Source organism: Desarmillaria tabescens, assembly GCF_030435595.1.
Source record: "Desarmillaria tabescens strain CCBAS 213 chromosome Unknown EV420scaffold_13, whole genome shotgun sequence".
NCBI lineage: Eukaryota > Fungi > Basidiomycota > Agaricomycetes > Agaricales > Physalacriaceae > Desarmillaria > Desarmillaria tabescens.
The window spans coordinates 570,267-587,468 of NW_026848312.1; the positions used below are offsets into that span (position 1 = coordinate 570,267).

The 17,202-nt window shown below is 47.9% G+C and overlaps 7 protein-coding genes across 7 annotated transcripts; 2 read left to right on the top strand and 5 right to left on the bottom strand.

Annotated features, from left to right (window-relative positions):
- Positions 1–2: 2 nt before the first annotated feature.
- On the bottom strand, positions 3–1,915 carry EV420DRAFT_253498 (FAD dependent oxidoreductase). Its single transcript, XM_060481414.1, has 8 exons — positions 1,559–1,915; positions 1,439–1,503; positions 1,194–1,391; positions 781–1,143; positions 518–731; positions 446–469; positions 318–386; positions 3–264 (listed from the first exon to the last, which is right to left on the bottom strand). Exons 1-8 carry the CDS (start codon positions 1,833–1,835, stop codon positions 137–139), a joined length of 1,338 nt encoding a protein of 445 aa, XP_060332269.1. The 5' UTR covers positions 1,836–1,915; the 3' UTR covers positions 3–136.
- A 1,480-nt stretch (positions 1,916–3,395) lies between these two features.
- EV420DRAFT_1641474 (uncharacterized protein) lies at positions 3,396–5,077 on the top strand (the record flags this gene model as incomplete). The annotated part of the gene is made up of 4 exons (XM_060477239.1): positions 3,396–3,488; positions 3,536–3,953; positions 4,007–4,708; positions 4,761–5,077. The coding sequence occupies 4 exons, from the start codon at positions 3,396–3,398 to the stop codon at positions 5,075–5,077; spliced, it is 1,530 nt and encodes a 509-aa protein (XP_060332270.1).
- A 573-nt stretch (positions 5,078–5,650) lies between these two features.
- On the bottom strand, positions 5,651–6,892 carry EV420DRAFT_1641475 (uncharacterized protein; the record flags this gene model as incomplete). The annotated part of the gene is made up of 3 exons (XM_060477240.1): positions 5,651–6,069; positions 6,125–6,822; positions 6,873–6,892. 3 exons carry the CDS (start codon positions 6,890–6,892, stop codon positions 5,651–5,653), a joined length of 1,137 nt encoding a protein of 378 aa, XP_060332271.1.
- An 834-nt stretch (positions 6,893–7,726) lies between these two features.
- On the bottom strand, positions 7,727–8,015 carry EV420DRAFT_1535305 (uncharacterized protein; the record flags this gene model as incomplete). Its single annotated transcript, XM_060472831.1, has 1 exon — positions 7,727–8,015. The coding sequence occupies one exon, from the start codon at positions 8,010–8,012 to the stop codon at positions 7,782–7,784; it is 231 nt and encodes a 76-aa protein (XP_060332272.1). The 3' UTR covers positions 7,727–7,781.
- Positions 8,016–10,120: 2,105 nt separating this feature from the next.
- Positions 10,121–11,814, bottom strand: EV420DRAFT_1763087 (uncharacterized protein; the record flags this gene model as incomplete). The annotated part of the gene is made up of 6 exons (XM_060480726.1): positions 11,408–11,814; positions 11,291–11,353; positions 11,003–11,240; positions 10,459–10,953; positions 10,366–10,406; positions 10,121–10,335 (listed from the first exon to the last, which is right to left on the bottom strand). Exons 1-6 carry the CDS (start codon positions 11,604–11,606, stop codon positions 10,121–10,123), a joined length of 1,251 nt encoding a protein of 416 aa, XP_060332273.1. The 5' UTR covers positions 11,607–11,814.
- A 1,494-nt stretch (positions 11,815–13,308) lies between these two features.
- Positions 13,309–14,727, top strand: EV420DRAFT_1535313 (uncharacterized protein). Its single transcript, XM_060472832.1, has 2 exons — positions 13,309–13,376; positions 13,423–14,727. The coding sequence occupies exon 2, from the start codon at positions 13,428–13,430 to the stop codon at positions 14,643–14,645; it is 1,218 nt and encodes a 405-aa protein (XP_060332274.1). The 5' UTR covers positions 13,309–13,376; positions 13,423–13,427; the 3' UTR covers positions 14,646–14,727.
- A 280-nt stretch (positions 14,728–15,007) lies between these two features.
- EV420DRAFT_1641478 (lectin) lies at positions 15,008–16,318 on the bottom strand (the record flags this gene model as incomplete). The annotated part of the gene is made up of 4 exons (XM_060477241.1): positions 15,008–15,353; positions 15,411–15,905; positions 15,952–16,141; positions 16,189–16,318. 4 exons carry the CDS (start codon positions 16,316–16,318, stop codon positions 15,008–15,010), a joined length of 1,161 nt encoding a protein of 386 aa, XP_060332275.1.
- Between the last annotated feature and the right edge of the window lie 884 nt (positions 16,319–17,202).

Below are 17,202 nucleotides of genomic sequence, written 5' to 3' on the forward strand. Positions count from 1 at the left end.
GGACTTAGACGAATTGCCGGCGGCGGGCTAATCAGATAGAAACATGCTTTCGTATTATAGATACGCTTTATTATTCATACACTTATCAAGCTTAGTTATACATTTATACTGAGTAATGATTATTCTTCTCCGGTCGTCACGCCTGAAATCTGGCTAATCGTTCTGGGGTGGGTTGGAAACATTCGGGAATTTTGGTCTTCTCCCAAGGTTCTCCTTGTATCAGAGCCGCGAGACCTTTGGCACATGCAGGTATACGCGCCATTCCTTGTTTTATGTGTCAGCATAGACGATCTTTGTTTGAAGGAATAGACCTGTACCATGGCCTGCATGACCCGCACAGATGAACGCGCCAGGTTTGTCGTGTAGTTCGCCGACGAATGGGACCACTACGTGTTTACAGATAGTTCGTAAGTTTCGAGATTTTTTCTCAAATAAGTACACTCACTTTTCGGAGTGTAACCCATAGTCCCTGCCATGACGATTAAAGAGCGACTGAAATAGATAATATACTACCCACCTGTCCAGTCATGTAAGAGACCCTCACCCACCGCTTCCGTTCCCCAGTTTTCAAAGTACGTCGGCATGGCAGTCTTCAGATGCTCAGTAATCTCCGGAACCTTGACGCTGTCGTCCGTCTGCCCCACAATAACCGAGTCGGGTACTTTGAACCTGCCGCCACCGATGATGATAATACCATCCTTGGGACGCTGGATCATATAGTCGTATCCACCCTGAGTTCAGGTTAGAAAGTTTCTCCAATCCAAATGGAATGAGACGTACATGTCCCCACTGATACGCACACGTATGTATGAGCATATTCTTGCCTGAGTACGCCTTGGTAGGGATAATGGCTGAGCATTGCCCGCGGATGGGGATGATGCCCCCAATGAACTCTGGTAGTAGCGTAGCCGTAAACGCGTTGGTCGCGTATACCACCTTGTTTGCTGCGATAATTCCTCGCGGGGTCTCGATGATCCACCTCCCGTTCGGAGCTGGGTTCACCGCCGTGGCCGGGGTAGATGTCTGAAGGTTGAGACCGTATTTCTCGATACACTGAGTGAAAAGATGTGCGACCAGTTTGTAGGGGTAGAGCGAAGCGGACGGGAACGCGGCTACTAAAACGGCTTCGGGGATTCTAGAGAGCTAAGAGTGGATAAGGACAAGAATAAGTAGGGGTATTGATTGAGACTTACACGTTTCGCTTCTGCTGGATCAGGATACCAGTCGACGATGCCATCAATAGGACCACCGTCTGCTTGAAATTCTTTGTACGAGCTGGTAAACTGGTCGGCGCACTCCTGGTCCATGGCGACGTCAAGCGATTTTCCTCTCCACCAATCGCAGTCAATATTTTCCTTCTCAATGAGTTCGGCCACCAAGTTGAGGTTGTCCTGTTGTTCGTCAGAACAACTCCGATGCAATGTTAAGGGATGCTCACCATCTCATTCTGAATCACCTTCAAAGCCTGTTCCTTACCGAATCTGGCTTTATACCCACTGTACCCTGTATTACTACCATGAATACCCTTTATACAACCAATTGAACAATAACAACGCACCTCGATAACAGTCTGGCCTGCAATGACCGCCATTTCTCCCGGTAGCACCATCACACATCTCCCTCGCCTCCAGCACGACCACACTTTTCGGAGGGTTCTCTCCCGTGAGGAGAAAGTACGCCGTCGACGCGCCCGTGATACCTGAACCGATAATCACGACATCTGCCGTGGCAGGCAATGTTTCAGTGGTACGATGTCCGATGAGAGGCGACGAACGGACCCCCTGCAACCAGAATGAAAGACAAGGATTTGGGCTAGGGAATCCTGGAGTAGACATGATCGAGTATTAGCGTGGGCAGAGTAGTGTTCAAAGTATATCTCTACCGAGAGCGGCCCGGTAGCTAACAAAGACATATATAGAGGAGCTTATCAACGAGCGTAGTGACCACGGGGAGATTAGTTGCTGACAGATGATACGAGATGGAAGCAAATATGGTACTACCAAATCTGTGTCGTGGTAATGGTGATGCGAGTTCTTGCAGGGGTGTAAGTACTGCGGTGGGTAGCATTGAAGTTTACGCCTGAGTTAATGGAAAGTCCAGGCAGGCAGGCAAGGAAATCTTCAGTCGTCCCGCAGCGACAGCGATCAGCCTTGCAGAGGCAGCTAAGTAACGCAAGGAGAAGATATTCTTCAACTTCTTGCTTATACTGTGGCTTCAAACAACTCATTGTATACTTACGGTGACTCTTTGAGTCTCACACGACCCCGGGACGAGTTTACTGGTATTTCCGTCAGGATAATTACTAGAGAAAAAATATCATTGAGACAGTAAGAACTCTGGCGGAGACACGAACCTTCGTGATGATTTCTATCAAATTTCTGTCCTTCGCGGCTTGTTCGCGGCCAAGTGCTCTTCCGAGTCTTCGGCAGGCATCGGCAGGCCCAAAAGAATCTAGGCTCGGGTTATCGGGCCGTTGGAAATGCCGGCGGCTTCGAGGTTGCATGAACTTGGCGGGCCTTTTCTGTCTTATACCGTCACTACGATGACCTTGTTAGCCCGTCCTACCGCGAATTCGTCTGTCAGCTCTTGCAAGTAAGATCGTTAAATAAAACTCATAAATTCTTTTTCTCTCCCCACTCCGACAGGTTCGTATTCAAATTGTTTTCGCGCTCCAGTAATATTAATTCTTTGCAGGATGTAGCGACTGTACTGAACCATGATGAGCACGCAGAATGGAGCAGTGAAGGATGGAGAATATGCGGCAATGGTTCTAGCGAGTTATTGAACTCGATCCTTCTCTACTTTTGCTCTATAAGATGGCGTTGCCAACTTTAGGCCCTTATCAGCGAGGCGTACTGCCATTGGCACACCCCGATGTCAGCCATGTCAGCTCAATCTGACCGCCAAGAAAATATTGACATTTGCTCATGCTCGTGGCGGCCACGTTGGCATTTCTGCTGTCAACAGGATGAGGCGTGCAAGACCTTGTAGTGTCTTTGATATGTTCTGAATCATGTCGTCAAGGGACAAGACTCGTTCTCTCACTTACAGCCAGGCATCTTCAATCACCAACAATGTGACGTCGTTGTCTTCGGTTAAAGATGCTTGCTTCTCCGTAATTACATTAAACTTTATTAGACGCGACTCGTTGGCCACCTTTTCTGGAAAAGAACATATTAGATTAGTACCATGGTGCGTCTTATCTTTTTCCCTCCTGGCAGGGCCCTGATCTAAGTAGTCGTGTCTTAGAGCCTCGGAGCCCGGAATCCGCATTGAGGCCGTTCAATCTCATTCTCATCAGATGCAATCAACGGCGATGTTTTCGGAATGATAGTTGTGAGATATAAGAATGGTTCACGCTCGCAGCGTGGTCAATCACGACCCTGTCAATTACGATGCGACCTCTCTCAGTGCAGGGACTCATTTGGCTCCTCATCATCAGATGGGTTTCGATTGTTGTATTCGCCCATGAAAACATCGAACGCTGCGTAAGCTTCACTTTCATCCTGTGAGGCTGCCCTCTGACCGAGATCAGTGCAAGGAACTTTCCTTGACTCTCGATGTCGCCATTCCTGGTTCACAGCACTATGACTCTCATTCGAGCACCTACTTCTCGCTTGACCAGGGGGGCATGCAACCGGCTTGCGTGGTCTTTCCCTCGAATGCCTCCCAAGTATCTACGGCCGTATCTGTAGCTGCACGCCATGGGTGTCAGTTTGCAGTCACAAGTGGAGGTCATATGGCCTGGGTTGGTGCATCTAACATCGGTACCGAAGGATTTGCCGTTGATCTCGCAAACATCAACACGATTGCCATCTCCGACAATGGCGGTAGTGTCACTCTAGGCTCCGGGTTACGCTGGAAAGATGTATACGACTATCTTGAGCCTCTCAATCTCACTACGGTTGGCGGTCGGGTGCCGAGTGTTGGAGTCGGAGGATTTATCGTTGGTGGTCCGTGAACTTCGTCCGCTAACAAAGATAAAAAATGCTGATGATATCCTCAGGAGGCATCTCGTTCCTCTCGTTTCGGCACGGGTTCGCCAGTTCGAACGTTATCAACTACGAAGTTGTCCTTTCATCGGGAGAAATCGTCAACGCCAACTCAACGAGCCACCCCACCCTTTACTGGGCTCTCAAACTTGGCAGTACCAACTTTGGGATCGTCACGCAATTCACCATGTCTGTGTTCCCCATAGACAGCGTCTTTGGTGGCGCCCAGGTCTTCGCGATAGAAGAATCTTCATCACTGGTGTTCTCCCTAGTCCAATCGTTGGGCTCCTTGAATGAAAATCCCGATCAATCACTCGCAGTGCTTCTCACATGGTCTGCTGCTACGCAGCAATACGTCGTTTGGGTCCCACGCATCCAGATGGACACCTCGAGTGTACCGCCGCCACTGGTATCCGCTTCGCCACTGCTCAATACTCTCAGGAAAACCAAACTGAGCAACATCTTTGCAGAGTGGTCTGGCGAGGAGTCTGCAACTCGCGGGTACAACCAGTGGCTCTCCCTGACTATCAAGGTAGATAGTCAACTCCCGCTAGATATCTTTTCGAAGGGCCAAGAGTTGTTTAGACCCATAATCGAACGAGCTGGATGCCATTGGGGTTTAGGTGTCCAGCCACTTTCGCGACGAATGATTCGAGCGAACGCGGAAAGGAACGGTGGTAGTCCGTCCTCGTTGTCCTTTGATGAAGACTTATTCGGTTCGTCTGACCTTCTTAAGATCTCGGACTATATTGATGGAAGATCACGTAGTTTTGATATTCATGTCCTCGTGGACGGATCCTGTCGATGGAGAAGGAATGCGTGCTGCGATTCGACAGCTGGCAGGGTGGTCTGAGCAGGAGGCTATTAAGAAGGAGCTGCTAGAAGATTTTGTTTATATGAACTACGCTTCGGGCGAGCAGGACGCTCTCATGAGGTCTATCAGCGCAGAAAGTCTCTCTCGCATGTTGGATGTCCAGAAGCAGTACGATCCTGGCAACGTTTTTGGGACGCTTTGGTCGGGAGGGTTCAAGTTACGAGACTCAAACGTAGTTACTGGAACTGGTCGGGACACCTCAGAACTATAGACGGGGCCTCACAAGCGGCGACTACTTAATAACGAGCGAAGATGGAGTCTTGTTAGAAGAAGGAGTAGCGCGAATAATTGAAGTAGTGGTAATATCAACATAGCAGTACTACATTTGAGCGCGAACCGAGATCGGCTTGCGATGTTGGGTAACAAGTGGTACAAATCCACGAGACGATCAGTCGCTTTCACACCGAGCGCCAGGGTCTGGCTAATTCTGACAATATAAGTGCTTGAATCTGATTGTTGTCTTCCTCTCCGAGGTCTTTCACTCTCTAGTTTAGTCCTAGCTACTCCATCTTATTCAATAGCGACAGTCTAGTGGTCATGTTCTACGAGTCTCCATGGAAGATGAATTTGGTACATTCATCATGGTCAATGTTATCCATGTCGCGCAGACCGCATCGGTTCGCACTGGATCCGCCATGCTGGTGTTAGCGATATAATTGTCATAACATACTGAGTCCTTGCCGGCTACATTCTACTGCTGAAAACTATCTATGACAAGTTGTAGAAATTGTTACATCGGCTACTATCCATAGGGATCATTGTTGTCGTCATCACGAGTAAAATGTTAAGCACGTCGTCGAAAACTATTACCGAGGTGACTGGTGAAAGATCTCACCAGAGCATAAGATCGGATCCACTCGTCATAAAGCTGGGGATCGAAGGGTGGCATGTCCATTTCGTCAGCCCTCAAAGAAATGGCACTAAACCTGCCATACAACTTGAATTTCCAGTCAGACAGTGCTTCGTCGAAATGGATCCACGGAATCATACTCCTTCCCGTAGGAAGGTAAGTGATCGAGTATCGATTCACAAAGAACTTGATGGATATTTCGGCGAAGTCATTATCTTGTGGAACCTCTTTAAGAGAGGCTATCCACCACCAGAGGCAGTCACTGGTGCGCTGGAAGTCCTTCGCTCCATCGAACGGAATAAAGATGCTGAGTTTTCTTACATCGCATAGGGTGAGGATAGGCGGTGCGTTTCCTAGAAGAGGCGCGGTAATTAGTACACAATCTATAATGAAGAAGGTAGTACCGACCAAGATATAGATTGTCGCAATTTATACTCAAGTCAAAAGGATCTGAGATTTCGACCAATCTGACAATCTCTTGTGCACTATCCCTACCGCCCTTTCCTGAGATTGAGAGTCCCCCGAGCTCGCGGAACGACAACGGGGACCAGAGTTGGGTGAAAAACTCCAGAAGACTAGAATCTTCGCCCACAGTAATAATCAGATTTTCGATCTCGGGACCTTGCTGGTTAAGCATAATCGTTTCTGGATCTATGGCAAGAGGTTGTAATGGCAGGGCATTAGTGATGGAACACTTATGGAGCTCTAGCCCTTGTAGTGGGAATGAACGGATAAGGGAGCATAGTTCCTCGCCAAGCAGTGAGACTTCGATCAAGCCGAGATACGTGACGTTGCGGAAGGCGGTAATGGAGGCATGCCACACATGTCGCGAGGGATTGAAAAAGGACCAGTTCACCTGTTCAAGGAAGATTGTACAGATATCTTCGTGTCGAGAGAGTTCCCATAAAAGTGAGGGGAGGTATGGGTCACTGGGGCTACCGGGTCGGCCTAGACTTTTGATGAGGAATCCGTCGTAGCCAGGTTTAAGGAGGTGTTTGAGGGAGGGTGCTTCGAAGATGCGGGTGCAGAGATCTTGACAAGTGTACGGGAGGCCGAAGTTCGTACTGAGGGTGAGGTAGGGATTGTCACTGGGCCTTTGTAGGAAGCTGAGAAATGATTAGAATCTTGTAAGCAAGTCAGAAGATTGGCAACTTACTTCGTCCGTGGCTTTGCCATGTATATCGGACAGTCGGAGGGTAAAGCAGAGGGGAGAATCCGGGTTGACAGACAAATGATCCGACCATGAACGGCGTTTTATATGACGATCTGCAGTGCCACATTTGAAGACAAAGACAAAAACGTTGAAAAAGCTAACAATGTTGGCCTTGCTTTTTGGAAATGTAAATACGGCCCTTTATTGTAGGCTTTGACCAATAGCGATCGCCCCCTTGTTGTCTTAAACAGTACTCGGCCACGAATGGAAGGATATGCTGGCACTTACCTTGCGACGTCTACATGACCAGGAATTTGAAACCTGCTAGTGAGGATCAAGTCGTCCGCGTCCAGGCGTCATCGCCGCAGTAGAAAAGATACGACAAAAAAGCCGATATATAGCTGTTTTAAAGATATTCATATTACCTAGGCAAGGCCATTGATATGAACGGTGCTGTAAACGGCGAATCGACAGTGTTGCCTTAAAGTTGAGGCCAACCTCGACGAAGTTTGAGCTTGACCTTCTGCAAGATTCGGTTTGATTCTTTCAGTGTGAACCTAGATAATCGAAACAAAACATGTAAATCTGAGTGGTTCTCCAGGTGAAGTACAGACCGATTCAATGGGCGCTCGAAAAGTTCACGATGATCGTGAGGATAAGAGGTTACTACAGTTATTTACCGGTCAATGAAACAGCAAAATTGGATATTTACTGTAGGTTCCAATTGGTTGGGAATTTTGACTAGGTTTGAATGTAAGAATGTGTAATACTATGCAACAATAAGATACAGTAAAAAAAAGATGCTCAAAGGTGCGGGTACAAGTCCGCTTTCACAGCATTATTGTGGCGTGGGTATTCTGGGCTATTTTGAGTCATTGAAACAGTCCGGCCCATGTACCCAAACCTCATTAGTCAGCAACTTGGAATCACTCGAGTGCTATAAGAAAGCGAGATCTCCTTTCCAGTCTCCCTCTGATATACAGCCTCGAAATCTTTGCAGATTTTTCTTGCATCTTTCTGAGGAGCACCGGGTAGTTTGGCAAGCTCATTCTTGTGTGCAATGACTGCCTTTTCCATTAGCTGGTCATGGCATTTGCGAGTAATCTGGCACTTTTTCAAGTTTGATTTAGCATGTCCAGGCATAGTAAAAAATTGAGCAAGAGGAGAAATAAAATTCGGAGGCAATGGGGCAATAATAGGCGCATTGGACTGTCAGACTGTCCATCAAAGGCAATAGCTTGGCAGAACCACACTTTTATCTATGCCCTAGACTCCTCAGATAATGGGCGCCTGGTCTCAAACTTGTCATACAGGTTCTTCAGAAGGTCATTAACATTATTGAGGCCTTTGTGGGTGATTACATTCAGATGGAGGACACACATTTCTGGGTCAGATTTTGAGTTCATGAGAAAATAGATATTTTTAGAACAGAAGCCTCAATTTCTCGGAATATTATCCATGTCACATATGAAGAATTACTGTAGAACATGAAGATACAATACACATCAGCAATGCAATACAAATTAATGATGAAGGATGAAGGGAGGGAGAGCAAGAGGCTAAGTGTTTCATTGAACCATGGTGTTGCAATGACCGGTAAATAACTGTATTCTAGGGTTAGGGTTATTTGCCTTTCTTCGGTTTTCACTCCGCCGAGCGGGGTGAAGCTCCAACATCCAAAGATCACTCAACTCGCACCTCCTTCCTGGTTGTGCTATCTGTTTCGGGATGCAACAGCGTCTTCATATCCATCATTCAGAAACAAGGCGCCGGCTCTACTGCTCAACATCGTCCCGCCAACTTTCGCTCTTGATCCCCTTCTTTTCGAAAAGGATAGCGTGTTTCGTCTATCGGCCCGGGTATAACCAACCTGTTTTAGTGGCTACAATGTTTCACTTCGCTCGGCGGGGTGAATCCCTGCCATCTAAAGACCACTCAACTGGCACCTCCTTACTAGGTCTCCCACCATGATCTTCTATCCTCTTGACCATCTCTGGTCTCCTCTTTCTCTTTCTTGTGTCTTTGAGCGGGGGTTCGTACAATGACCCTGTCACTGTGTGCTGGCAATGCCGCACATTCTTCACAGAGACCTTAATCCGATGGGCGTTGCGCCGCATATTGCGCGAACTATGTGGGCGATGTCCTAGTGAAATTAGGGGCTGTGCTTTTCTTTGCTCCAAGCATCAACGCACGATGGTTCTCCATAGCCTCTGTGCTGTAGCGTGTCCCTGGAAAGGCTATTGCTGCCATGGAGTGCCGTCACAAAGCCTCCTGGTCCCAGCACCTTCCCTTGTTCCCCCCTATATTCATAGGTGCACACTTTCAATCTCATCTCACCCCGTTGAGCGGGATGAACGGAAATTTGGTCGATTACTAGTCTTTCTTTCTACTCGCTGCGCTCGCAATCAATTACTCCGTCTGCTAGATGTCGTCTTCGGACGCTATTTCTTCATTCGTTGTTCGTATGCTTTGTCGACGGGTTTCGTATAATGATTCCGTCTTTGCTCTTTGACGCTATCTCTTCCTCTTTGCTCATTGAAGGCTGCTGAGCCTTTTCACTGTACACAGAAAGAAGGCATCGCACATCCCTGCATTTCACACCCTAGTATACTGTCCTTATTGTTGCTCCCCACGTCGTTCATGACGCTACACTGGCGACGCTTTATACAAATGCCGTGGTGTCACCACATCGGGGTCCTTACACTGCAATGTCTTTCCTTCTGGTACATATTATGCATGATTTGTCCCTGCAATCCCTTCAAATCCGTGAGACGTTCTTGGCTGGTGACTAAGGATATCACAGCGGCATGAGGGATTGTGGTCTGTGACACGTTCCGTGTCAGCAGAGCCCCGGCGTTTCTTTTTGGGACCTAGACCGGTTATCTATCTATCTTCGGGCCTCGATTCATTGTTGCTGAAGTTCTGTCCCTAATGACAGCAAAATACGTCAAGTTCTCAACTGTAAGATAAAACAAGCATGCATATCTATGTGTTAGTAGCCCGAACAAAGTAGTACTGCTAGTTTTTGATTAGTTTGGAAGGGAGAAAAAAAGTCAGTGCCAACTGGGCGCCGCCGCGCCGGATAAGGAAAAAAAAAGACGGTGGGTTATAAGTAATTTCAGAAAGATAGAGAAAAGAATTTCAGAGGCATGAACTCAAGAGAAAAAAGAGGCATAGGGATTTGATTCGAGCTACGCTCGCGGAACCGTCTCTCCTGACTCATTGAAAGGCCCCAAATCAGTCGCACTCATCTAAGAGCTATCGTCAGTACCTGCTTCCTCAAACCCGGCAGGAGGCGCAAAGATCAATGTCTTCCACGAAGCATCCGTATAATACCTCTCCGACGACCCGTCGTTGTATGCAATCAATATCCCGGCACCAACCCAAGCTCCAGAAACGGGCGGCTGATTCTCTCCATCAACAGCAACGACATTTACGTCCGGATCCAACTGGGGGATCGAATATGCTTGCATACATCTTCAGTCACTTCCGTTACCGATGTTACCACCATTGACATACAGCGTATACGCATTATCCCTGAAGAGCTACGGTCAGAAAGCGGTAGAAAAGAGGGGGGCAGTACACATACGTGGTGATAACGACCTTTCCACAGACAGCAGCTTTCCCGTAGGGCGAAGTGATAGTCTTGCGGAAGGGCCTATGCCCAACAGGTGCAGCCTGTTGTGCGTCAGTTTCGTTGGTCCAGATCCGCCTCGTACCCATCACGTTGACCGCTGGCGGGAGTACAAACGGCTGACCCCAAGGCGTGCTTGTCCCTGCCATAATCGAGACCGCATTACCCCATGAAGCGTCGTCGAAGCTAGGGTTCGTCCAACCGGACGGTGGTACAGTTCGCAGTGTCTTCCAGGTACTATCGGTGATGATAGTCTCGGTGGTGCCATCTTTATAGTCAACAAGGATCGTGGCTATAAGCGATGCGGCATCTCCAACTGTGTTGTTCACAGCGATAGCAAAGACATTGTCATTTTCGGGCTGCAGGCCTGCAGTGTATGCGGCGGGATGAGTCCAACCGTTTCCTGATCCGATCTCCACACCGTTTACAGTGATGGAATAAAGATCATCACTATGATCGTGTGAGTATCAGGCGCTTGCATGGAAAGGAGGAGACCGACCTCGAAATGATAATAGTCGCGCATACCGGGCACTTGGTCCTTGAAGCCGGGATTGCCTTGCGGAAGGGTCGTACTCCGAGAGGCATCGGCCTCTCTCCCGTCCAAATCCAGTTAGACTCGTCAAAATCGAGTGTCGGGGCGACGGCACGCGCATCTAACGATCGTAGCGCTACCGTGCCCACAGAGACATCGGCAGCGATGTCTGCAGACACGTCTGCGGTGACGTCCACAGAGACATCTACAGGATTATCAGGCGACGAAGAAAGAGCGGTATGTAAGGTATCTAACCTGCAATTGGGTACAATATAATTCCGCCCACAACGGACAAGAATACGGGTAGCAAGAGAACAACTAGACGAGACAAGTCAGTCTGGCAAAGCAGGATGTTGGTGAATGAGTGCCCACCCTTGCATAAAATCGTAAGAGCGAGGTCGATGTTTCTGCGAGCAAATGTCGAAGCCTTATATACTGAAGGATTTCGACAAACGGGTAGTCGGCACAATGAAAACGCTGTATTCCTGACAGTGTACATGGAGAGGAGAAGGGCTTCAAAAAATCTTTCGTGCCAGTCTTCAATTTCCACTGTCTTGTGAACAAGTCGCATGATGCAAGGCGGAAGATTGCATCGTGTTCTAAGGAGGTTTCTTGATTAGACACATGCAGCATTTTGAGTGATGCAATCGCGCGGTGCATGCGTATATCCCCTCGGAGGAGCTAGTCTATGCAGGAATCGACAAAGAAATTCGTGTCACGGAGACCAGTCAGCGACATGTATTACCAGTGTGTAACCGTTCTGCGTGTCAGATGTTAGGATGGTAGAAGAAGGTAACAGAGATCATACAGATTTTTTTGCCATATCATTGTGAAGCGACTGGTTGCATGTGCATCGAGAGCTTCGTTTAAGCGCGCAACCGGTCCTGATAGTATCAATGAACGAATATTTCCGTGAACCCCACCGGAATAAGGAGAAGCACGTACCGTTTTCTTCTTTGCTGTCCCGTTTTCCTTCCCATAAGTCCCATACAGGGTAGTGAAAGATAGGATATGGCCATTTGGCAGCAACCGCTTTACAAGAACTAGCGGTGGAGCATTTCACAGATATCCAAGGATGCGTTGTTCATCGTTGAGCATTCGGCTCTACGTTTCTTCCGTAGTTATGATAGATGAAAGGAATGATATGTAGGAATGATTCTCTGGAGCTAGCTGGCGCCAATTTGTGCGGTACGTTGCCCGGACTAGCCCTTTAAGCCAACAATGGTCGAGACGCTGCAATTGCAAGAAGATGGAGACAATGTTTTCCCGTAGGAAGTGATCTCGAGTACAAATTCCGGACAAGTCGTGTTCTATTGGTGTAATATAGACATTCAATATGGCACCGAACACACTTAATGACGAAGCACGGACCTTTGCAGGTTAATGCCTCTTGGCAGTCCAAGGTAGTACGAGTCTGGTGTTTACGAAGCACTGGTCTGACGGGCAGCTACATGACGGAGTGCCGAGCCAATTATAAAGGATGGTTTCATCTGTTCTAACAGAATAAACAATTAAAGACAGCTAAAAAGAGAAGAACTTACTGGTGATGTCAATGAATAGCCTACGGCAGTGGCGCATTGACTACTCCAGAGAGAGAATACGGGACCTCTGTCACGCTCATCCATATGCAAACATCCGGATCTGCCGTCTCGAGACTAGTCAGCAAACTCCTACGCAAGTGATGCATTTCTAGCACTCCGCCATTCAATAAATTGGCAAGGAGCCGATAGTGGGATGAATATCCACCCTGGACTTTAACATGCATAGGCACCGAGGCAGCCAACTGCTGGCGTTCTTGCCGTGAGACACATTGTACCAGGCAAACACATATTGAAGGCCGACGTATTGATCTTCTCTCCTCTCCCATCGACTGATTGTCCATTTTACCCTTTTCATCGACTTCTCATGATTTGAGCATCCTGTAATTCACGGAAAAGTCTTCTTGAGGAAAATACAGTTCCTCGAGGTCATCCCTAGGCCAAGATAGAGAGACATGGATCCAGCAGCATACTACGCAAGTTCGCAAATGCCAAGCGATCGTTTGGCAACAATCCTGCAACGTCAAGGTGCTGGTCGGGAGACTTAGTCTAGATGAAGTAGCAATCCACTCTTATTCGCGAAGTCAGGCTGTGGGGGAGGTTGAGATAGAAGCGGACGTGCAGTTCGTCGTGGTGGTTGCACTGAGAGTGCGGCAGACGACCGGCATTCCCGCGGCATTGCTGCCGAAGGCAGCTCCAGCCGCGGCAATCAGCATAAACGACAACAGTCTCAACCTTCTATCAACAGTGCTGCGACAATCGCCTAGCCATCATTTGCACTGCTCCGGATTTCTTTACCAAAAGTAATCTCATTTTATCGGTTTTTGTATATATTCACGCGCACGACAGATATAATGCCAGACCCTTCTTCCACCCTTCCGCTCGAACTTGTCCAGAAGATATTTGGCCATTATCTCAAAGACCGCAAATACCCCGTGCAGTCTTTTGATTTTTCCGATGGGCTGTGGGTCCTTGGCCAAGTCAGCAGCGCTTGGAGAAGTGCATCCTTGTCGTCAAAATCGTTGTGGTCCACCATAGAAATCACGATTAAACATCCTTCCTCTAAAAAACCTGGTATCATCGCGGATGATATAATGGTTTTGATGAACTTAGCACCATTGTCCGATGCGTGCCCGAATCCAGAGGTTCGTGCTGTGTCAAGCCATGCGGCGAACCAGGTTCTCGCTGAAATCCTCCATCGCTCTGGAGATCTCCCCCTGGACATTTTCCTATCATTCCCAATTCCCTCTGCAGTAAATCCAACTTCCCCTACTTGGAGCCGTCTTTTCACTCTGCTCTTGGTAGAATCGTCACGTTGGCGATCGTTTGTTTTGGCGGCGCCTGATGTCATATGGGAGAGTTTCAGTGAGGTGTCTCCTTCTCACTGCCCACTCCTACGCGATATAGATGCTTTCTGTGAGGGAGGATTCTCCTCCATCCCCATTCTCCGCACTTGCACCAATGTCAAGAAACTGAGCATCCACTCCTTAAAACGCAGCAGCAGCATTTCTGAAAGCACTGTAATCCATATGCCATTTCTACAGGACCTTGAAGTTGGCGGTGTAGATATGCTCAATGTCATAACTGCACCGAACATCAGTACACTGAGGTTAACGGGAAGCGCATATCCACAAGCACTACCCAATACCTCGGTCCCTGACTTCCTTCATCGTTCGAGATGCTCCCTCGTTGCGCTGGACTTGACCTTCTGCACAAACATTGACCTCATCGATATCCTATCTAATATCCAATCACTTCATTCTTTCTCCGTCTCAGTCTTCTTCGGGGAAGAACTGTCTGGATTACTTGTGAAGATGAAGTCCGACTCGTCTTTCCTGCCAAAGCTGCAGGAACTGAACCTAAGTATCGATCAATTTCGAACCGGCGTCGAAAGTAACTGCTATGCGGAATTGATTCTTGACGTGGTTGAGTCTAGGATTGCTGGCGGAGCATTGAAAAGTGTCACTGTAGAGCCTATGAATGTCGAGATGAAAAAGATTTCCAAGTCGCGACTGGACGCCCTCAATGCTCTTCCAAATGTCAATATCAAGTTGATGGATGGTTTGATATAACATTGTCGTAGGGACGGTTTTCAGTACTAATCGTCGCTAAAACTTCTTGGATCTTGCCAAATACGAACGGTGTTGAAGTACAATCCTAAGGCTAGATGTGCACAACTCTCAAGAGTGTTAAAAGAAATAAGCAATCGGTTGTGAAATCAAACAACCTTGTACGTTAACAGCCCGAACAAAGCAATACTAGATTGTGACTATCAGAAAGGAGAAAAATTGCGAGCTCGCTGAACAGAAATAAGGGAAATTCTGGAGAAATTTACGGAAACGATAAAGGATCAAGGACACTGTAGATATAAGCCTGAGAAAAAGCCGTAACATAGAAACGTACAGATCAATCTCGAAATTGAAACTATTTCAGCCTAAGCCCGCGGAACCGTCTCTCCTGACTCAGAGAAAGGCCCCAAATCAGTCGCACTCATCCAAGAGCTATCGTCAGTACCTGCTTGCTCAAAACCGGCAGAAGGCGCAGAGTTCAACGTTTTCCACGAGGCATCCGTATAATACCTCTCCGACGACCCGTCGTTGTATGCAATCAATATCCCGGCAGCAACCCAAGCTCTGGAATTGGGCGTAACATTCTCGCCATCGACAACAACGTCATTTACGTCCGAATCCAACCGTGGGATCGAATATGCTTGCATGGATCTCCAAGCTCGCCCGCTGCCAATGTTATCACCGTTGACATACAAAGTATATGCGTTGTCCCTAGATAATCACGGTTAGATGAATAGGAGGACAGAAGAGAAGAAACAGAACGCATACGCAGTGATAACCACCTTTCCACAGACAGCAGCTTTCCCGTAGGGCGAAGTGATAGTCTTGCGGAAGGGCCTATGTCCAACAGGCGCAGTCCCCTGTGCGTTACTTTCGTTGGTCCAGATCTCCCTCCTACCCGTCATGTTCATCACCGGCGGTAGTACAAACGGCTGGCCCCAAGGTGTACTTGTCCCTGCCAGAATCGATACCGCGTTACCCCATGCAGAATCATTGAAATTTGGATTCGCCCAGCCCGAAGGTGGTACCGTTTTGAGTGTCTTCCAGGTATTGTCAGTGACGATGGTCTCCGAGGTGCCATCTTTGTAATCAACATGGATTGTGACTATAAGCGACGCGGCGTTTACATATAGGTTGTTCATAGCGATGGCAAAGACATTTTCGTTTTCAGGCTGTAGAGCAGCAGTATAGACAGCTGGCTGACCCCAACCATTCCCTGATCCAATCTCTGCGCCATTGACAACGATGGAATAAGTGTCATCACTATGAGTGTGTGAGTACACGTTTGCGCGGGAAGAGAGGGTCCGACCTAGATATGAGGATAGTCGCGCATACGGGGCACTTGGTCTTTGAAGCCGGGATTGTCTTGCGGAAGGGTCGTACTCCGAGAGGCATTGGTTTCTCTCCCGTCCAAATCCAGGTAGAGTTGTGAAAGTCGAGCGTAGGCGCGACAGCACGTGCATCCAATGACCGAACGGATGATAGGCCAGCAGGGGCGTCTAAAATATTATGAGCGTAGTAAACGGCACGACGGGAAAGTTCTCACCTGCACTACGCGGCAACAGAGTTCCGGTTACGACGGATAAGAAAGCAGGTATGAGATACACAACTACAGGACGGGTTAGTTCTATGAGCACAAAACAGAGGGCGGAGGGTATCGCACATTTAGAAAACATCTTTGCAGGTAAGCTTGATGATGATTTCTTCCTGAAATCATACAACCCTTTATAAGACGACGAATCCCATGAACGTCCTAGCCTCAAAGATGAAAGCAAACATTGAACTGCCAGGTAGGATTGGCATGCCCAACAGCTCTGTAGAGACTACTGTCAGCGGTCTTCGATTGATTCTGTCTCATGTTACAGAAGGTTCTGTAAGGACATCTAAGCCATTCATGCCGCCAGGTAAGAGGGCGCGAGAAAGAAGCGGGATAGCCTCCCTTCATGTACTGTCGAAATAACCTCTGACTGTCAACCTGACAGTTCTAGGTGAATAAACACAGGTGAAGCGAAATTTCAATCAAGCTGCCTGCTTAGAAAAGAGACTCGACGCTTTGAACAAGACGCAGCCTATGCTATAACAGTTGAATGACGTAGTGGAAAGCATGATAATGTGGTAGTGACGCGAGGCGCAGGTGAAGAGAAGGATGACAGTCAGCGAATTACGACGGGCAGCTTTCATTGAAGTGGTCCACGCCATGCTGATGGTCAAACAACGTTCACGATTCTGAATAACATATTTCAGATTTGGTGCTAATGAAGGAATGGATTCATCGTTGACGTACAAGATATGTTTATCAAGGTTTCGACCATCTCCTCTCGCAATATTTGACTGGATGTTCATTGGTATCTCATCCAAATCGACCACGTTGAATCGAGAACTGTTTATAGATAATCATTAATCAACGCCAGTCCAGTCAATAGGGATTCTTCAACATCAGCGACACCTTCCCGAAAAAGTTCTCTTCTCCCTCGTTCGCCTCCGTTTGAGGATAGCAGGCACCGTCTGCTCAAATAGATTGTACTTATCGCGACAAGGATCTTGGCGATGAGTCCGCTGG

Excerpts from the sequence above, each read along its gene's own strand:
- EV420DRAFT_253498 (XM_060481414.1), bottom strand. The coding sequence starts at position 1,835 with ATGTCTACTCCAGGATTCCCTAGCCCAAATCCTTGTCTTTCATTCTGG. Across the intron at positions 387-445 it reads TATGGGTTACACTCCGAAAA|TGGTCCCATTCGTCGGCGAA; the intron begins GTGAGTGTACTT and ends GTAAACACGTAG. Across the intron at positions 265-317 it reads TGCGGGTCATGCAGGCCATG|GAATGGCGCGTATACCTGCA; the intron begins GTACAGGTCTAT and ends ACATAAAACAAG.
- EV420DRAFT_1535313 (XM_060472832.1), top strand. The coding sequence starts at position 13,428 with ATGCCAGACCCTTCTTCCACCCTTCCGCTCGAACTTGTCCAGAAGATA.